Raw genomic sequence first — 19,946 nt, 5'->3', positions numbered from 1 at the left:
ATATGTACATGACATGATATTATGCTGTGGTTTTTCTCTTGTACACACCTTGTAAAGTCTTCAGTTTGTAACAGCGAACAAGTTAAACCGGTTCCTGCCCCAGCCAAGTGGTCATAGTTGGTCTAACCAAAAAATAGTTGTTAAAGATGCATGACAAGTAGTGTGTTTCTCTCGGAAACCAAATTTGCTTGTCGTAGAGAATATACTTGAATATACTATTATACTTGATAATAAAGGCAAAAAGACGTTTATACTTTAGCTTCTGTTTGTCAAACATTGAAACAAACCATATTGGCCTATAATTATCCATGCAGCTAGCTAAATCCTTCTTATGAATTGTATTTTTTTTAGCTAATTTATTTGAACTGATCAGGGACACGACCACTTCTAAATGGGTGATTGTATAATATACAGTGATAAGTTGGACTTCAAAAATTTAGGCAAAATCAAATGTTACAACTGCGGATAACGTTTATAGGCTTTGTGCAACTGAATCACGCTAGGAAAGTTTCATCCGCTAGAAAATTATCTGCCCGGGCTTCAAAAATGCGTTTTAGGGTTTTGGGTCAAAATCCGCCAATCGCATTTTAGTGTCGCCCTTTTCGAACTTGATATTTTGTAAGGATGAAAAGAGACTCTTTAATCTATTCTTTCACCGATCTCCATCCCTTACAAAATAAAGAATTTACGAGTCATGTTACCGTGGATGGAGTTAGTCCCAAGGTCCTTTAGCATCGGCTCCTCCCTTAACTTTGTTCCTCCATTTTTCTTCTCAATTTCTCCCACCCCACTTTTTCTCTCACCCCTCCGTTCCTACTACTCCTCATGGGCTGCCATGGGAGAGGACTATCTCCCCCTAGAAGCACTAATTCCTTAAAACTTCCGTGTAAAAAATATTAGAATTATTTCGATCCACAAGGCCATTAAATTTGTATGATTTGTAGATAAAAAGGCAAGATATTGCCTCGCCATGATTAAGTATATCTCGCATTTGACGTAAAAACTATTTTGATATTAAAATTCCCTGTTATTTCCCTTTGTCCGGTGCATTTTTCGGACGGGGTGGGACCACTGCGACCGGTATATGGGCATGATGTACCACATGATCACTAACACTGCCTAAAAAGGTACGACGTATTGTGCTCTGGCCTCGCGAACCAATCACAACCAGATCTGCTTTCTCTTCCTTGGCCAACAAACAGAGTGCGTGACCTGGCCTGTCACGCTCCTCGCGTATTAACTGTTTGTGACAATGCTGGGGCTCCTCGCCTTCCTGTTGTTTCTCGACCATGTACGCCTTCAGAGAGAGAAGCACGGGTATTTAGATGTTCATAAATTCAGTGCCGGCGGCAGAAGGGACAGGGTAGCATGAGGCATAGGAGCATGCCCGTCGGAGCTTTTTTGTGCCCTTAAAAGTGTAAGGGCGCGTTTTTTTTTTATTAGTGATTCCGGAATTAGAATGATTGGAATAGAAATCGCGCGTTCCCATTCCGCAATGGAATGAAGGCCATTCCATCTATTCTGCTACCTGTAGCAGAACGACTCGAATGCCATTCTGAACATTCTCTACCAACCATTCCCATTCCAGAATGATAGAAAAAACGCGCCCTAAGTCAGTTTAAACCAAGATAGAGGATAAATAAGCATTAGCTCATAAAATGAGCATGAGCCTGGTCCTAGGCGTTCTTATCGGGCTTCCTGTGCTCGAAGATGAACCGTGAGATAGCCTGGGGGCTGGGACGGGCTCTGGGACGCCACCCTTTTAATAATGCACCGCAGGAACCCGTTCAGAACAGCTGGAAAGGCTAGATGAGCAATTAGCTTTGGAAATCGCCGGGTATGTTTTTAAGTATGCACACTTACGTCACAGGTTTTGGCGCACTCCATTAACAAAGCTTTGCTCGCGTCTCTAGCCTCATCGATTTGTCTCCGCCAGTCCTCGTAATATCCAACGCCGTCTGTAAGTTAAAAATACAGTGGGTCTGGTTTTAATGCTCATTCTCAAGGTCAGCTGATCAGTTGTTCTTCCTCTATAGGTTCTTTTGTGCTTATTTTCTAAATATATTTTTAAAATACCGTTCTTGAAAATATAGATAAAGGGGCTGAATCTGATATTAGACCCCCCAAAAAAAAGAAACAGAAAGAAGGGTGTGCAAAAAAGGTGAATACAGAACAAATGAGAGTAGACAAACAAGCAATGTTCTATGGTTTACGTACTGAGGTTCATAGAATCGTGGCTCGTACTGAGGTTCATAGAATCGTGGTTTACGTACTGAGGTTCATAGAATCGTGGCTTTCGTACAGAGGTTCATAAAATCGTGGTTTACGTACTGAGGTACTTACACGGGGATCGTGGTTTACGTTTTTAATAGAATCGTGTTTAACGTGCTGAGGTTCATAGAATGGTGGTTTACGTACTGAGGTTCATAGAATGGCGGTTTACGTACTGAATTACTTATATGGGAATGTTGGCTTACATACTGAGGCCACGACATAGGAATGGTGGTTTGCAACGAGGTACTTACATGGAAATGGCGTCGGTGGAATAGGAGGGATTTCCAGGCAGTGACATATCATAAGGAGATCTCCAACTTGGTGCAAGTTCTCGCAATACCCTTCAATAAAAACAAGTCTATGTGAATCATTCCCACCTTCACCCTTTTTCTCCCCTTCAGAAGGTACGCTTAGCAGCGCGAACAAACACATCAGCTTTACCTGTTACAAACACACCCCCTAGGAAGACTAACACAACACACGCGCCGACACACATTCTCGTTTTTCCCTGTAAACGAACACGCATCTACGTAATGTAACACAGCACTTTACCGACACACTTGTAAATGCCTCTGAAATCCAATACCGCATTTTGACAGTGGTTTTGGTGTTTTTGGAGATTTATACGAGAATTTTAAGTCATTTTTTTAGCTTTTTCACACGGCACAGCAATAGGTTTGACGGGAAGTTGCGTATCTTTCAATAAATGTGAAATATCACAAAAAACAAATACAATCTGCGCGTTTTAGACACTGAGCGGTTTCTCGTTATGAGATTTATTCTCTTTTCTAATTAGCAAAAACACAAACTATAATATGCGGTTGGCATTTGCCATTTTACTACTTGAAAGTTAGTTTTAATTGAAATTTACTTTAAAACACCCGTTGTGAATATGGTGAGAGTGTATTTTTTACGTGTGAGATATGTCTGGAGATTTCTCAATTTATATGTAATATTTTTTTAGGAAATAACGAATGGAAAATATGTATAATACGCACTTATGTAAATGATAACATTGTTTAACTCGCGATACCGAGTTTATAAAATAATGAGTCACGTCTGGAGCAGAACAATTCCTTCCTGAACTTAGTTATCCGTCTTAAAATATACTAATACGTTTAGCCTTCAGAATACAAGTTGCAATGTATTTGGCGGAGTCTTCTTCTAGTACTTTTATTATTCCATTTGCCATCAAATAGAAATCTAATTTCGTGTAAACAATGTAATTTGTACCCCAGAGGCAATAGTGCGGGCACATCAAGGATATTTCACATCCGTGTTTCTGCTTTAAAATAGAAACGAAAAATCAACGCAAGACAAACGCAAACTATATAATAAATTCGATGTATAAATGTTTAATCATTTCAAAGCAAAATCCGACTACTTTGCGTTTTTAAAATGAAGAATATTTACGTATTTTTTTAGACTCAGGACTAAGAGTTAAGCATTTCTTCGCCTTAAAGAAAAGGCACGAGGATCAAGATTTCTATCTGGATGGTGATAGGAGAGGTTGTGTCAGTGTGCAATGCTAGTTCCTGTGTGTTACCCGTTCAATGGAACTTCAGATTTACTCGAGATTATACTCACACTTGAGCGCTCGATAGCTGTGATGGCTACCATCAACTGGTAAGAGGACTTTTCTCTCATATTGGATCTCTGGTTTTGTCTCTTCTTCTGCATCGGGGGCTACCACATCCTCGGCATCAGACATTTTTGTGAGGAGTCTCTTTCACGCTTCAAATTGTCAAGCTGCAGTAAATTTTAATTGCCGTGTAGTGGAGACTCAGGCACCTGCCACCTCGCGACACAGGGTGACTGCTCGGCGTGCTCTTTGCAATTATCTCGGTTTATCGAAAAACCAATGGCTAGAATACATTACAATACATATGGAGAGGAATTAAAGACGATCTTTTTAAAACAATAGCGTCTTAAGGATTCGTCCATTAAACGCTCTTTGACAGTGCCCATGTGTCACTTCCTTCATTTTTAAAGTGGACATCATTAAAAACAGAAAGTAATTATAAAAAAATATATAATACTGGATTAAGTTTAGTAGATATTTTCAAGTTTCTCTTCAGTATTACTGTTTTTGTCCACTAACTGTCAGCTTATGGTTATCTTTAATTTTCGTCACTGGTTTTAGTAAAACAATGTATACAACCGTGTCTAACCTGCTCACAAAAGAAAATTTTTTGTGACATTATTACAGCAAAAGAATGATAAATTAAGCGTATGTAAATTTATGCCATTTGTGTTATCACAGGTAACTCTTTATAAAAAGTTAAATAAAAGTCACAATAAACGATCTATTATTAACGATACACGATTAAAAGCGACCTCTGAAAAAAACTTTGTCGGATAAAGATACGTTTGCTATGGTGTTAACAAGCACTAGGGTAGTTTAAAAGCAGTTTGAACTCGGATAACTTAATGACCTACTGTACTCTCGTTGAGAAAGGGAAGTGTTTATGCATAAAGTCATAAAGTCACAATAAACGATCTATTATTAACGATACACGATTAAAAGCGACCTCTGAAAAAAACTTTGTCGGATAAAGATACGTTTGCTATGGTGTTAACAAGCACTAGGATAGTTTAAAAGCAGTTTGAACTCGGATAACTTAATGACCTACTGTACTCTCGTTGAGAAAGGGAAGTGTTTATGCACATAGAAGCTTTGCGGGAGGCAGATAAGGAAACCTTAGCGTAGCATGGATTGTGCGAGTGGGCGGCAGAACAGAAGATGAAATTTGGGAGGGTTTTCAGCTATTTAGTTACATTTAATACAAATACAGACGATCATTTACCCATATAGAATTCCAAACAGAAACCACTATCCGGTGGTTTTCTTCGTACAAAAGTGTACAAGATAAAGTACCAAATATTTTGCTCCTACCCGCTCCGCTCTAGACAAACCACATACAGACAAAATAGGAGAATATGAAAGATAAATTATAACTTTGTCTTTTCTTACACTTGGCAGCTGTGGAAAAGTCTACCGAATAAACAACTCAGAAGACTGCCGTTAACGATCATTTTTTAATCAGTTTATGATACTGCGAGTAGAGCTTTGTCTGTAGACTGATAAGACCAATATGTTCCTCTTCCTCCTCGCGTGTAAAGCGACGCTTGAGCCAGGTGCTTGCAATGACGATCACGTTACACGCCACGACCATCACGGCCCCGATCACGCTGTACACGTTAGCGCGGTAATCCAGGAAAGCGAGTTGCAGAAGGAAGGCGAACACGATGTCCAATGTACGAACAAGAGCGACCATACCTGCGCGTTCGAGCTGAAGGGCCTTGGTTAGGAGGGTTTGGCCACCTGTCAATCAAACCTTGTCAGAGGTTGTGACAAACGTATATAGTTGTTTACTAGTTGTTTATTTCATATTCATACTATGCGCGCGCAATTATACAGCAAACGAGCCTGGCGTATACATTGCGACGCTCGCTATCGCGGACACCATTGACAGTTTTGATGCGCAAAACGTGCTCTTTAATATTTGGCAGTATTTCCCCCCCTATTAGCAAAACTTTGTTATGCTAGAAGCTTGAGACGATAATAAAGTCATCAACTTCACTAAGCCAATCAACGAGACAAAAAAGCTTTAGTGCACATGAAAGCACGACAAAATCTTCCTAGCTATTAACTGATTAAGTTCGTTTTAATTAAAACTGTAAATCTCGCTAAATTGTTCCAAAAACGTTTCCTATGGTGGTTACGGTAGTGCGCGCCGTACTTGAAAAAGTAAACGCAAGTTTAAAGAATTCTGTAAATAAACTAGACGTAATTTGAAAAAAAATTACTTCGCACATTTGAAATCCGACCAGGCGCAAATCAAATCCATGATCAGCGCACACTTGAAACAAGATAGACGCCATTTAAATTGAATCCGTCAGGTACTTGAAGTAAACAAAAAAATACATTATTTCAGATAGCGTACTTGACGGCTTTTATGTAGGGCTATCAAAAAAGACCGGCTCAATCGGTAGTGACCCACTCGAGTGACCCAATCAGTGGTGCATAAATTGTCTATATCAAAACAAGCCGTACTCAAACTGAATAGTACAGATACTATTTTTCAGTATTTCATATTTTTATAATTTCAACTTTCCAGTAACCCCAAATCTTTTTTTCCCTTTCAGGGTTTGATTTTACTGTTACAACTCCAGGCCCGTACAAAGGGGGGAGGGGGGTTGCAGGGGGTACGTTCGCACCCCCCCCCCCCCCCCCCCCCACACGCACACACACACGCAACAGCGGAAAGTCCACCTTCCGGTTCGAAATGGACGTGCCATTTGTAGACAAAACTACACAGCATAAGCACATTAGACAAAAAAGGCATTCTCTACCAAGAGAGCATAGGATATCTTATGCTTTCTTGATCACTCTGGTAAGCCATAACTTTTCAAAAGTCAAGCTCTTTTGTAGTCAAATTCGATAATAAACGTCCCATGGAGATACGACTGCAATGGCATAAAAAATCCTTTTGTTCCTTCTGGGTTGGTCAGACCCCTTTTCCCCGGAAAAAAATTAGCTCCACGTTTTCGGATTTCGCACCACCCCAAGAAAACTCCTGGGTATGCCTCTGATCTGTACATAAATCGTGACACTGTCATCATATGTATGAAAATAACAACAACAAAATTGGTTTATTCTTACCGATGCCGCAAAGACCCAGCGCCAGCAGTAACCACTGATGATTACTCCCGCAGCGGACACTCCTGAATGTCCCCGTGACCAGAACCCCTATTGCTGTAGAAACCACGCCCGATATTGCTAGATACAACACAGGTGTCAGGCAATGGACTCCTTGCAGCTTTCGGATGGCGATCAAAGCAATGGATGTCATCACTGCGCCGCACAGTGCTACCAAACTAGCCGTTAACTGCTGCCAGTTATCCGAGCTCGAAAGACCACCAGCCTCTCGACCGAACAGAAACGTTGGACGAACGATCAGGATGATACCAAAAAAACACAGCATTGTGGCCACCGCGTCAAACCAACCCCAAGCCTCTCGAAGAATAAAGTACCCTAAAATACCGGTGAAGATTGGAGAGGAAAACACAATAACTGTGGCGTCAGCAAGAGGAATGCGTTGAAAAGCGTAGAATTGACAGCACAGTGCCAAAGTTCCCGCCAAACCACGAACGATCAAACAAGGCAGTTGCCGCCGTTCGCCGAGAGCTGGGGACTGACTGTAGATGACAGGAGGGAGAAGAAATATTAGCTGAACCAAACTACGGAAGAACACTACTTCTTGAGGAGGAATCTCGCCGAGGAGTTTGACGAAGAGTGAAGAAATGGCGAAAAATACGCATGAACTGGCAGCTAGTAAAAGACCAAGTATTTTTGAGACAGATGAGACTGTTTCACGGTTCTCTTCATGTTTCATTTTTCTTGATAAAATGTATAAAATTTGCTACAGAACTTTTTTCAAGGTGGTCCGCCGTTACCACAACCACAGTTAAAGCTTTTGGTGAACATTTTAGATGGTTTTATAGGTCGCTTCGGTTTAGGTAAACATGTGTTAGCGTTCGCATCGCTTACATTAATTTCTTTCATAAAATGCATTAAAACTAGAAAAAGGTGTACTTGAATTGCTGTTTATTGGATAGATTGTGCGTCTTTTTACTACTACCAGGTGCTTATTCCCAACAGAATGGATTGATTAATGTGTCAACATAGCCTAAGCTGTAGTAACGGGATTGAAAACAAAAGTTAAAAATAATTACACTGGACTCTCAGTTTGATTAAAATCTGTACTTAAAAAGTCGATATGTTCGTAGAGGAGTCCATGTCGCCTTTTCATGGTCCAGGAGCAACGTAAGCTTTCTCAAAGTCCATAAAAAAATCGCTTAAAAGGCTGCGCCCCCGGAGTCTAAAGTGGAGTCGGCTAAGAGAATGGACAGTAGTCAATAAAAAAATGTGGGTGAAATAGATGCTGTTGTAAAATACTTTGCAGTAAAAAATAAAACAACAGATGGTATCATCGCGCTTTAGTATTCCTTTAGATTATTTTATTTTTTCGAAAGGCACATGACAGCGACAGCGAGTTCCGCTTCGAGTTAAGCTGTTGAGTATCGGCATAAGTAAAATTATACAGAACAAATCACTTTATTTCTAGATATCGCCTCTGATCTTTTGGGTAATTAGTAATTCCTCTTCAAGTTGACCACTGATATAACGGATACGCGGGTATCCTGTGGGCATTAGTCCCAGTCCCAATATACTCACACGGTACAATTGTTACGCATCACGAAGAGAAATAGCCAGGCTTGTAGATACTCGATGTTTGTAAACAAAGATGGCTGGTACAAAACGTCGGGGAAACACTGAGAATCAAACATGATTCTTCTCTTTTGCACTAGAAGAGAACTTCCAGCCTGTATTTATACTTGCAGTTATCAGCATGCCGACGGTTCCAAGGCCTTGGACCATGGCCTTCCATCCGTCGAAACATGGCCGGTTTATCAAGCTTTCAAAAAATTTCACCAGCGCCACAAGGGAAGGGGATACTTACGATTACGGCGTGGTCTACAGTGACAGACCTATACATTTGGGAGAAGTTTTCCAGCTTCAAATTGATCAAGTGGAAACGAAATGGGCCGGTTCTTTGGTGAGATTTACCTGATACTATTAAACAAAACAATGATTTGGGTTAAGTTGGCTTTCTCTCCCTGCTTATAATATTAAAAAACTCTTGGTCAAGTAAATTAAAAGTTTTGTTTAAACTGCACTCTTTAATTTAAGTGAGATTGTTTATTATCTGGAGTGTTGAAGTGACGCTCACTGTTGCAATTTGATATTCGTTTGTTTTTAAAACCGGTTTGACAACTGCTGTGATAAATAACCAAATATCCGTTTATCACGGGCGGTGGACCAGGCGTATAAAAAGAGGGACTAAAGACAGAGTTTTGAGATATCCATAAATCTAGGGGGCATTGAAAGTGATTCATGTTATTATTGAAAAAATTACATACAGTATGAACTCCTAAAATAATGAAAACCTTCATTGGAAACAGCGTTTTAACAAGCTCCTGAACCTTTCCATATTTATGTCCTATTATTTACGTAGAACTTTTTTGCCCACCGCGCCTGCGCCCCCTCAGCCCCACCCTTCCCCTCCCTATGTCCACCACCTTTACAGTTGTATTATTTTTACATTATTATACTCACATATTACTGTTTCAAGACTAGAAAATTTTACTGCCCTATGGTCCTGCACAGCCATCTTTCTCTACTTATTATAAAAATAAAAAAAAAATGGTAAGAGAATTAGAAATGTAGATATTACTTAATTTCATCTAAAGCCTATGCTTTGATTCTCATTTCAGAGAATTGGTGTGACTCTTAAAAATCCCAACTGCCCACAAACGGTGGTGGTACGTGCAGTGACAGACTTATTTGTGGAAGATTGTAAAGATTACTGGATACTATCGGGGTCGAGAGTGCATAATGGGTCATATGAAAAGGATTCTGACTTGAATGTGCACTCACTCAAGCAAAAGGATAGAATTGGGGTGCAAGTTACTGCAAAGGGTGACTTGGTCTTCTTTGTGAATGGAATATGCAAGGGCATAGCAATGACTGGACTCCCTACCAAAAAGGAACTATTTGTGATTTTTGATGTGTATGGAAGGACTAAAGAAGTCTCTTGGAAATATTATGGGGGTATGGTTTAGACTCTCATAAATCTTTAATAAATATACGTACAGTAGCTGGAGAGGGACTAAACCCTTTCAGTTTTGTACAGGGCTGAAGCTAAGCAGGGGCGGATGGGTTGGGCAGAAAATAATACACCCAACAAAGAAATCATGCTTTTACATGTTGCCTAACCTTCAGGTTATACAAATTTGGAGATTGGACTTTTGTTTCTTTTTTTTTTGCTCAGCATTTTTTGTCAATGTTATTTTTCTCAAATATTGCCCAACTGTTTAAACTTTTGTTCAGAGTTTTTTTGGTTCTGAGGTTTTTGGTTCAAAGCTGAGGATTGGATCCAAAATTTAGTCTATCAGATTATCTGAGAGAGTTGACAGCTATGCTTCTTGCTATTAGTTTCCCTGTATCTCTACTTGTCCCCTTTGTAATACAAGACTAACATTTCATTTCTATTTGTTTTCAGTGGACACATTAGAAAATTTGTGTAAGGAGAAAGTAATAAAGACAATGAATAACCCAAGCAGGGAAAATTTAGATCACCTTCCACTACCTAAAATTATCACAGATTACATGTATCCCCCATAACAAGAACAGAAATTAGGAAGATATTTTTATACATTTGTAAAAAGATCTTAAGATTTATCAATAAAATTTAATTCTGTGAAATAAAAGCCATCTTGTTATAATTTTGCAAAAATATCTTTTTACCTCACTTTTTATTTTTTTAATGGCTGGCTACCTACAGGACCACAGTTTTGATTTACTAGTCTCCTTTACAGCCGCTCTCGTGTCAAGAGTTTTTACACTTATTCTGGTTACTGTTTGGTAAGACAGGGGCAGGGCCATAATTCCTTGAAAATCAAATATTTCCTCCACGTGGGAATTTGATTATGTCAAAGGTTCAATAAATTAAAAATTGTTCCATACCAAAGCATGTAAGTGTAATTTATATGTGAAGATGAAATTTTGAAAAAAAAAAAATAATAGGCAAAAAAAAAAATAAGTGCATCTTGTCGTTAATAGTGTTTTTTATGGGTCAGATAATTAGTAGATTTAGCTTTTGTTCTATTATGCTACTTCGAATCCCATGCCATAGCTGTCAAAATCACCCACATTTCAGGTGTCACAAAACACCTGGCTCTTTTTTTTTACACATTTACTGTGATATCACCCGATTTCACAAGATTTCTGTCCAAGTTGGGTTAACAGCTATGCCATGCTGGAGGATCCAGCACTTTATACTATTGTAAAGGGGAGTAATTTATTTTATTTGGGAGCCCCTGAAAAGGCGGTTTTGGGTTCCCTGTGTGTCTGTCCAGACCCCCGTGTTCGATGGCCGTGCCACGGTGGCACATCTCAGAAGGTTCCAAATGCAGAATCAAAAATCACCATAGAAATCTTCATCCCTTTTCCACATCACCAGTTTACCACGACAGAGCGGCAGCAACATGTTTAAAGTCGTTATTCTCATCGGAGGACCCATGAAAGGTAAAAATTGCACGTAACCCGTAAACACTGCAAAGTGATCGTCAAGATGGCAAGGTTGGAAGAGAAATGACGAAAAAAATCATGTCTGTGTTGTTGTTAAACGAATTTACTCATATTCTGTACCAAATAGCTTATTGGTTACGGGATTAGATCGAACTTGACGGAAAACTACGAACTAGGTTTGACTATCAGCTGTGAGGCGGATGATTTATATCCCAAAAGAATGACTCATAAAACCTTTCAAACTTTTGGTTGTTTGTTTCCAGGGACCCGGTTTCGGCCATTATCTCTTGAATTGCCGAAACCTCTTTTTCCTGTGGCTGGTTTTCCTATCATTCATCACCACATAGAGGCTTGCAAAAAGGTACGTTGTTTGTGTTTATTCTCGGATTTTATATGCATGAATTTGAGTTTAGAGTCGTTGACCAGACACATGTAGAAACTATTTTTAGATCTCTAACGGGAGGTGGGGGGTGGGGGGTAGGGACATTACACTCCCTTATCCTTGATTGATTGTGCAAACATTTGATATCTGATCAGGAAGTAACCATTTTTCTTCTTTTTTATTTTTTATTCTGACATCTGGATTTTGAACTATTTCTATTCTGGTTGAGTTGCAAACTAACTCAATCTTCTCCCTTGGGTAGCAAAACCAGGGGAGGGGTAGCTGGATAACAAGGCAAACATCAATATTTTAACCAATTTCTGGTGAACAGTGGAACCTCAATATAACAAAATCACAAGAGATAAAAAAAGGTTGATAAATGTTTATACAGTAGGGCAAGGCCCTAGCAGGGGTAGGGCACTGGGGGCAATAAATTTTAAAAATAATATAAGGAAATGACTGGCTGGCTGTGCCCCAGATATTTTATAAACGTTTCAGTGTCAAGCCTCCCCCCCCCCCCAAAAAAAAAAATCTAGGCCTTCTAGACCTCTGTGTCATTTTTGTTTATACTGTATGTGGGTCAATCGTCATAATGCTTAAATATATTTCTCTAGATTCCAGACTTGAAGGAGGTCATCTTGATAGGATTTTACCAATCAAGTGAACCACTATCCAAGTTCATCACATCAGCACAACAAGAGTTTGGCTTGCAAATCAGGTAATAGGAATCCATAACACCTTTCTTTGGGCTGTAGAAAACAAGCCAAGTCACCCATGATCAGTGTTTATGATGCAATGTAGGTTACAACCCATGGATTCATGTATAAGAATAATGATATTGTGTTATTTTAGATACCTCCAAGAATACCAGCCACTTGGCACTGTAGGAGGGATATACCATTTCCGGGACCAGATCTCATTTGGTAATCCAGATGGACTGGTTGTTATTAATGCGGATATCAGCTGTGATTTCCCATTTCAAGAGTTGCTTGAGTTCCATCAGCAGCATCCAGGGAAACATACAATTATGACAACAGAGGTACATCTAGCTCCATTTTGTTATTATTATTCATCGCCTTCATAGCACATATTATAGAAAAATAATTTTGCTTGACTTTTCCTTCATTTAGTAATCACCATGGCAGAAAAAAACGTTGCATGTTCAAGCCATGACTTCCTCCAATGGCAGTCAGTTCCTTGCATTCCAGATTGATTTCCCCTATTCAAAACACTGAATCCTTGAGGCCAAGATACATACCTCAAACATTTAAGGCTTTTTCATTGAATTTTGCCCTGATTATCCTCATGCTTTTTATGCACACCAGGACAAAAATGAGTCATCAAAACTTTAACAGTCACATTTTATATTTTGTTACATTTACTATTTTGCTCGCTAAGAGCTTTAAGAATTTTTCTCCTTATTTGATTACAATTCTATCATGCCTCTCTGACAGTAATCACTTAATTTATATTTTGTTTTGCTCTCTATCACCAGGCAAACAGAAAACAGGCTTATAATTATGGTTGCCTTGTGGAAAAAGAAGGATCTCATGAGGTAGGTACAAGGGAGGTACAAGGCTCCAAGGGACAACTTCATGTTTGAGGATATTTTGGGCAAGTCGCACATGTTGGGATTTCAATAAGGTTTTATGTGTTGTTTTTGGCTTATGAAAAATGAAATTTGGATATTTTTTTTAAGTTTTAAAATGATGTTGATAGACATAATATAGTCATTCAGGATTAGCATGATGGGAAAGTATACTAAAGCCACAGGCAGCCCAAGGCTACCGTCAGTGGTATGGGGGAATTTATATGTTAGTGAAAAAAAATACTTGATCGTGAAAAATAGCACTTTAGACCATGTAATATTTTGTTTGAGTCTTCTTCAATTTTGCCAATAGAATGTCAGTAGAGTGAGTTTGAAATGGTCTAAAGTTTTATTTTTTGCTAACATATAAAATTCCCCCATACATTCCTTTATAAACCACTGACAGTAGTCTTGGGCTGCCTGTGCTAAAGCCAGCCACATGAAGGATATAGGCTTTACTTCATTTCAATTCCCTTTACAAGATGCTAGATAGGCCATTTCTATTCGAAAATTATGAAACAATGAATGCAATGACACAGCAAATGCATGGTCAATAAGAGTTCACATATAGTAATGAATTTCATTACATCTCCAAATGCTCTCTGGGATTCTTTATCCATATTGTGTCCATTATTTGAAAACCATATTTCTCTACAATCAATAATACCCATGAAACAAGCATTAGGTCAAAATATTTGTTCTTTGCTTGATACATAGGTTTTACACTAACAGATTTCCCGAACAAAGTCCCAACATGGCAGCTGAGGGTTCCCCACTGTGTGAAGTCACATGCGCAGACCCTATAATGTAGTGCTACTACTGGTTTACATTGCATATCCAGAGACAGCGATTTAGTCATTATGTGATTTTTATTTTCAATTAGAGTTATAAGCCTTTTGTTAATTTTGATTTTCAGAACCAAGCAGCTTACCAATTTTACCTCAACAATGTTTTCAGTGCAATAACAACCAGTATTCAATTTCACAATTTTACCATGTTTATGATGCTAGTCCTGCTCACTGGATAGAGTTTTTTCCACCAGGTGGTCCACTATGTTGAGAAGCCAGAAACATTTGTCAGCTCGCTGATCAACTGCGGAGTTTATATATTCTCACTCACTGTCTTCCAAACCCTGTCAGAGCTTATGCAGCACACCTATAACATTGCCAGGTAATGTATGTATAAATTGTATAAATTGAATAACTTCATTCAGCAAACAAGCATTAAGTAAATAATAGGTAATACTTCACATTCTGGAGGAGGAATCAAATCATAGGTTATTTACCATTGTATCGGAAATTTCGGTACTTCTGGTTAACAATTACTTGAGGTACCAGAAATTCCTGAAATCGTGCAGTTTGCAGTTTTCCATAGAATGTTTGAGGCCCCCATCTGCCACTTTTCCCCAGATCCTAAATGTAGAATCTTTGGGCACAGAAGCAAATGGTACATAAGTCACCCCGGACATACTAAGATATTGGAAACTTTTTCTTACCATATGGTGTTCCGGAAAAACTGGGATCTCATACCAGAATTACTGATTTAATGGTAAACAACTATAGACTTTTTTATCCCTTTCTAGGTCTCAAACCAATATCAGTTTAGAAGTGTTCATGTTAAGGACATTGAATCATCTTATCCAGTAGCAACCAGAAGATTAAAAAATCTGAAAAAAATAGATGCACGCTGGACTGTAATAATATTGAGGAAAAGTGGAAATATGTTTGTTTTTAGTGTTTTCTGTTTAAAATTGCTTCAACCACATTGAACTGGTACTGTATCCTTTAGGTTTAAGATTGATTTTGCTGACAATCCTTGTGCAACTGTGAGAACTGTTTTCATACTCACAGGGATGACCATGTCGGATTTGTTGGACCTGAGGTGCTACGTATGGGAGAGGATTTGCTTACACATCTAGCAGGCACTGGCGAGCTATTTGCTTACAAGACAGACAGATTCTGGACTACAATCAAAAGTGCAGGGTATGTTTGTGTTACTTCTGTTTTTTTTTACGCTACCATTATAATTGTATGGATTTTGCCCTTTTATTTCCTGTTGTATGTATCCCTATCAATGCTGCTTATTTCTGCTTAGGCCAAATAGAAAATTGTCATTTCTGTTTGCCGCCCACCTTCAGAATTTGTGCTGCATACAATGCAGTCTTTTTTTTTTTAAACCTAAAATATGTGCCAATAGTGCCTCTGATTGGAGAACCACACAAAAAGTGTCGCAAACACACTGTATTACACGATATTTTATTAGTAATATGGTTTTTCCATTCATTCCTCAAAATTAAAGGACTTGTGATTTGTGTCTTTAGGCTATAATAAGCTTGAAATCCTACTTTTGAGATCAGAAGAGAAAAAATAAAACTCCCGGCATGCTCCAAAGAAAGATATTGTGACCAGAAACGAAATATTTTTCATGTGGCATAATAACCTTTTTAGTATGATTATTTTGTTGATATGTTGTTTTTTCCTTACTCTATTTTAGGTCAGCAATCTATGCAAATAGAAATTTCCTAAACTTGTACCAACAATCTCACCCAAAGAGATTAGCAACCAATGCACATGGAAAGCCTATGATTATTGGTAAGAACTTCTTTACAATCTTATAAGATTAAAATGAGTTGAATAGACAAATACTATATCTCTTTACTTCATATGAATGAAAAAGCTAAACCTAGATATTTTCAAGTTGGAAAAGCCACTGGCATTTTATATTCCTCAACAAAGGCAAGAAAATAACATGCACAGTGCCTGCTTGCATTGTATGCCATATTGTATGAAATGTTGGGCATACATACTTCTGCAATAACTAAACTTAGAAAATCTAGACCTTTGAGATGTTTTGCTGACTTGGTTAAAAAGTTCGTTTGTCACCAATTACTTGTGGATTGTTCCAGGTGATGTATATGTGCATCCCAGTGCAGTAGTCGATACTTCAGCAGTGGTAAGCTTAGGATTTTTATCCTTTTTTATAAGAAACTCTGATTTTTGTTAATTCTGGGATGCTACTATTTTTAAGAAGTATACTATGAGTATACTGTAAGTGCTGGACAGACTACTTGAGTTTTACTAAGTTTAGCATGTTATAATTTCCAATTTCCTAAACATTATAATTTTGTGAGAACATGATTTCATGATTTTGACAGAATTTTATTAAGCCTGGTTTCCATATAATCCCTTGTTTCGTGACTGTTGCCACAGTCACTGAAAAACGTGCTAACAAAAATATGTTTGGAGCAATGTGAGCGATTTACCTGTTTCAATTTAATCGGCGCTGTCGCTCGATTGTCGCGAAAATCAAGATAAAATGGCGGCTAGTAATAAACAACTCTTGCTTCAAGCCTGCTATCTTCTTCTCCTTGCCCTGTTAAGATTGCAAAGATGCCGAAGGGATTGATTTGACTTTTTTCAAATATTGCCCAAAGCCAGTTCTGATGTTTTTTTAACTTTTTTTCAGCTTAACATGCACTCATGTTAAATTTCTTGCCTATTTTTTTGGTTGTTAAGGAAATTGTATTTCTGTAGCTCCCCGCCCCACCAGACGCCATTGCGCTACCATCGCAACTAGTAAAAATATTGGTTTTCAATCAAGAAATGAACTATCCTTGCTGTTGTAACTGTCCTGGAGATATAATTTTTTCGATCTCTTTTATTTCATGTCATAGTCATGATATGTCTAGGTTGTATTCAGAACCAGTAACTGCTAAACATAATCATCATTAAAGACAACCGAGCATAACAAAGCACATTATACAGCTTTTTTTCAGTCTTTTTAGTACTTAAACTGTTGTCATCTTTTGTATGACTTTATATTCATTAGTGTTAAATTTCCTCAGCTCGGCCCTAATGTGTCAGTGGGCAGTGGAGTTGTTATTGGGCCTGGGGCTAGAATCAGGGAGTCGATTGTTCTTGATGGGGCAGAGTTGAAGGTAATAAAATCTTTCTTTTTCATCTTACTGTGGTTTCCAATATTCTACTTGTAAACTTTTGCAGACGGTCATCCATCATTCAAAATCTTTTAAGTGTTTTTATTGTGCAGTTCCAGAAAATATTTATACCCCCCCCCCCCCCCCCCCATGGAGGGGGTTGGAGGTATGACCCTCCAACCCTCTGGAAATTCCAACCCCCTTGAAAAAAAATAATACTGTACAGTAACTGTCAAGGAAAAATGGCATTGAACCCCCCCCCCTCCCCTATGGAAATTCCTGGGCGTTTCAGTCCCCCCCCCCCCCCAATCAAAAAGCAACAAATGTGATTCGGTAAGTTTGACTGATGGAACACAAAAAGTGGTTTAGAACTTGGAAATTATTAAAGAGGGCTCACAAAATAATGAAGATCACAATCCATAAATTTATTGTAGCTGTAATGTGAATGCATTGTGCATTTTGATAAACATGGTTCTTGCCCTCCAGTAGTAAGTTTACTCTAATTTGTATCTATCAGGACCACTGTTGTATCTTGTATAGCATCATCGGCTGGAACTGTACTGTTGGCCAGTGGGCCCGTATTGAAGGCCATCGCTGTGACCCCAACCCTAATGACCAGTTTGCCAGACCAGATGGAGAATCTCTTTTTGGCACAAATGGCAAGCTCACCCCATCCATCACCATTTTAGGTAACTGCCTTTTTTATACTCTAGTTGAAATGGAGATACATACTCTTTTAAGCAACTACCCATCGGAACCATAAAAAGTGGCTATTTAGTTAAAACAGTAGAGATTGGCTCGTTTGGCTAGTTTATGGAGGTATAGCCCACCACAGAAATAAAAAAATAATATTTTGGGACTAGGTGAGCTGACTGCTTAATAGAGGCTGGCTGCTTAAATAGTGGTTCCTCAGTGTTCTCACCCCTAAAACTCCTAAAGCTTAATACAGCTTTTGTGTTAAAGTGAATCCTTGGACCGGTCCTGATAAAGAAACCAAACGGTTCCTTTAAATCTATTTAGATCCTGATGATTCCCTTGCTAATTATACTTTGTCAATCCAATATTATCATGGAATTGAACATGTCTATTTTGCCATGACATCAATTTGCATCTTTGATGATTTATAGTAGAAAAATGAAAACAAGTTGTAAGATCAGCCTTGTTCTTTTATTTATATTTTTGGTTAAAATAAGAAAAAAAGGTACTTCTTGTGAATACACTTTCATATTTTCATATGTCTTCTTAAAACCTTATTGACTTTGTTATGTAATCTATTCTTAGGTCGCAATGTCTCAATTCCAGCTGAGGTGGTTGTACTAAACTCCATTGTCCTTCCGCACAAGGAGCTCTCTCAAAGTTACAAAAATGAAATTATCTTATGAAAAGCTGCCAGTCTAAGTGCTGCCTTCATGCAATGTTCCAAGAATCCTTCTAGGAATTCTTCCATGAGTCATTATCATGCAGATTTAGTGTAATAAGACATAATACTTGCTGATGGCCTGGATAGCATTTGCAGTAGTGGCAAATCAATTAGAAAAATTGTAAAATAATATGTATTTAAATCTAAAAATAATAATAGACGAGCACATGCAAATCATACAACACAACGATAAAAATGAGGGTGCTTGAAACAGACTGTGTTATCTGGTGCACTTTGGTTATGTTTGTACAAGTCAGGTGGCTGTAGCAACGAAACTGTTCAAATTTACAGCAGCAATTCCAAAACACTCATACATTCCCTGATTCCCTGTAACTTTAAAGGAATGATTTTTGGGGGATACTGCGATCGCTGAGTTGGTATACCTGTGTATTTGGTATATCTGGTGTATGGCATACTTGTGGTACTGCCATCACTGGGCTGGTATACCTTTGTATATGGTACAGTAGTACCCCTCGAACTCTGAAGGGACGAAAATCAGTTCAAGTTAGCGGGGAATTATAGTTAGCAGAGTAAAAATGAATTAAGATTAGGTTAAGGGAAATCCAACTTAGTACGAGTTAGCGGGGAATTCGAGTTAGCCGAGTTCTAGTTAGCGGGGTTCTACTGTATATCTGGTGTATGGCATACTTGTGGTACTCTTGTGAATGGTATTGGTATACCTGTGGTACTAGTGTGTATGTTTAGTTATACCTGTGTTTTTTTAGTCCATAACCAAAGTATGTTTACAACATTCCATCCATACTAGGTGCACCAAAAGGTTTTTATAAACGAGCTAGAACATTTCCCTTGTTGAATTATGAAAAAAATATTTAAATTTTTCATTTGTGTTTCACTGTTGTTATGCTTTGGTAGTTATGGAGAATGTGACTATGTCAGAGTAATCCTGGAAACGTGTTTGTTGAAAGAAGCATGGGTGGATAAAGGGGGGGGGGGGGTGGATTTCCACCCCGCTTTTTGAGTAAAAAAATTGAATGATATTCAGAACGATATCAGGTTTCTACTAGAAACGATCTCCGTTTTTCAAGATCGTTTTTACGAAGTCAAGATCGTTTGCCCGAAGGCAATATCGTTCTTCCTGTTTTTAAAATCATTCATCACCGAGGTTAACATTCGAAGGCGAGAGCGTTTTCCGATTTTCAAGATCGTGCTGCCGAAGAAAAGATCGGCTAA

At 38.5% G+C, this 19,946-nt stretch overlaps 4 protein-coding genes across 4 annotated transcripts; 2 read left to right on the top strand and 2 right to left on the bottom strand.

The window, feature by feature from the left end:
- Positions 1-251: 251 nt before the first annotated feature.
- LOC116620853 (universal stress protein in QAH/OAS sulfhydrylase 3'region) lies at positions 252-3,996 on the bottom strand. The gene is made up of 4 exons (XM_032386756.2): positions 3,862-3,996; positions 2,526-2,615; positions 1,864-1,958; positions 252-1,297 (listed from the first exon to the last, which is right to left on the bottom strand). Exons 1-4 carry the CDS (start codon positions 3,983-3,985, stop codon positions 1,028-1,030), a joined length of 579 nt encoding a protein of 192 aa, XP_032242647.1. The 5' UTR covers positions 3,986-3,996; the 3' UTR covers positions 252-1,027.
- LOC5516752 (solute carrier family 35 member G1) lies at positions 3,926-7,796 on the bottom strand. The gene is made up of 2 exons (XM_001636748.3): positions 6,941-7,796; positions 3,926-5,599 (listed from the first exon to the last, which is right to left on the bottom strand). Exons 1-2 carry the CDS (start codon positions 7,671-7,673, stop codon positions 5,307-5,309), a joined length of 1,026 nt encoding a protein of 341 aa, XP_001636798.2. The 5' UTR covers positions 7,674-7,796; the 3' UTR covers positions 3,926-5,306.
- A 717-nt stretch (positions 7,797-8,513) lies between these two features.
- Positions 8,514-10,611, top strand: LOC5516759 (neuralized-like protein 4). The gene is made up of 3 exons (XM_001636797.3): positions 8,514-8,897; positions 9,616-9,952; positions 10,404-10,611. Exons 1-3 carry the CDS (start codon positions 8,691-8,693, stop codon positions 10,523-10,525), a joined length of 666 nt encoding a protein of 221 aa, XP_001636847.2. The 5' UTR covers positions 8,514-8,690; the 3' UTR covers positions 10,526-10,611.
- Positions 10,612-11,265: 654 nt separating this feature from the next.
- On the top strand, positions 11,266-19,597 carry LOC5516754 (mannose-1-phosphate guanyltransferase alpha-A). The gene is made up of 12 exons (XM_048724008.1): positions 11,266-11,428; positions 11,695-11,792; positions 12,428-12,531; positions 12,666-12,852; positions 13,309-13,368; positions 14,444-14,571; positions 15,252-15,383; positions 15,895-15,992; positions 16,307-16,353; positions 17,246-17,338; positions 17,853-18,024; positions 18,617-19,597. The coding sequence occupies exons 1-12, from the start codon at positions 11,389-11,391 to the stop codon at positions 18,715-18,717; spliced, it is 1,260 nt and encodes a 419-aa protein (XP_048579965.1). The 5' UTR covers positions 11,266-11,388; the 3' UTR covers positions 18,718-19,597.
- The last annotated feature ends 349 nt before the right edge of the window (positions 19,598-19,946 follow it).

Source organism: Nematostella vectensis, chromosome 2, assembly GCF_932526225.1.
Source record: "Nematostella vectensis chromosome 2, jaNemVect1.1, whole genome shotgun sequence".
In the NCBI taxonomy this organism is placed as follows: Eukaryota; Metazoa; Cnidaria; class Anthozoa; order Actiniaria; family Edwardsiidae; genus Nematostella; species Nematostella vectensis.
Note: the sequence above shows the minus strand (reverse complement) of the source record. Positions and strands in the feature narration are given on the sequence as shown.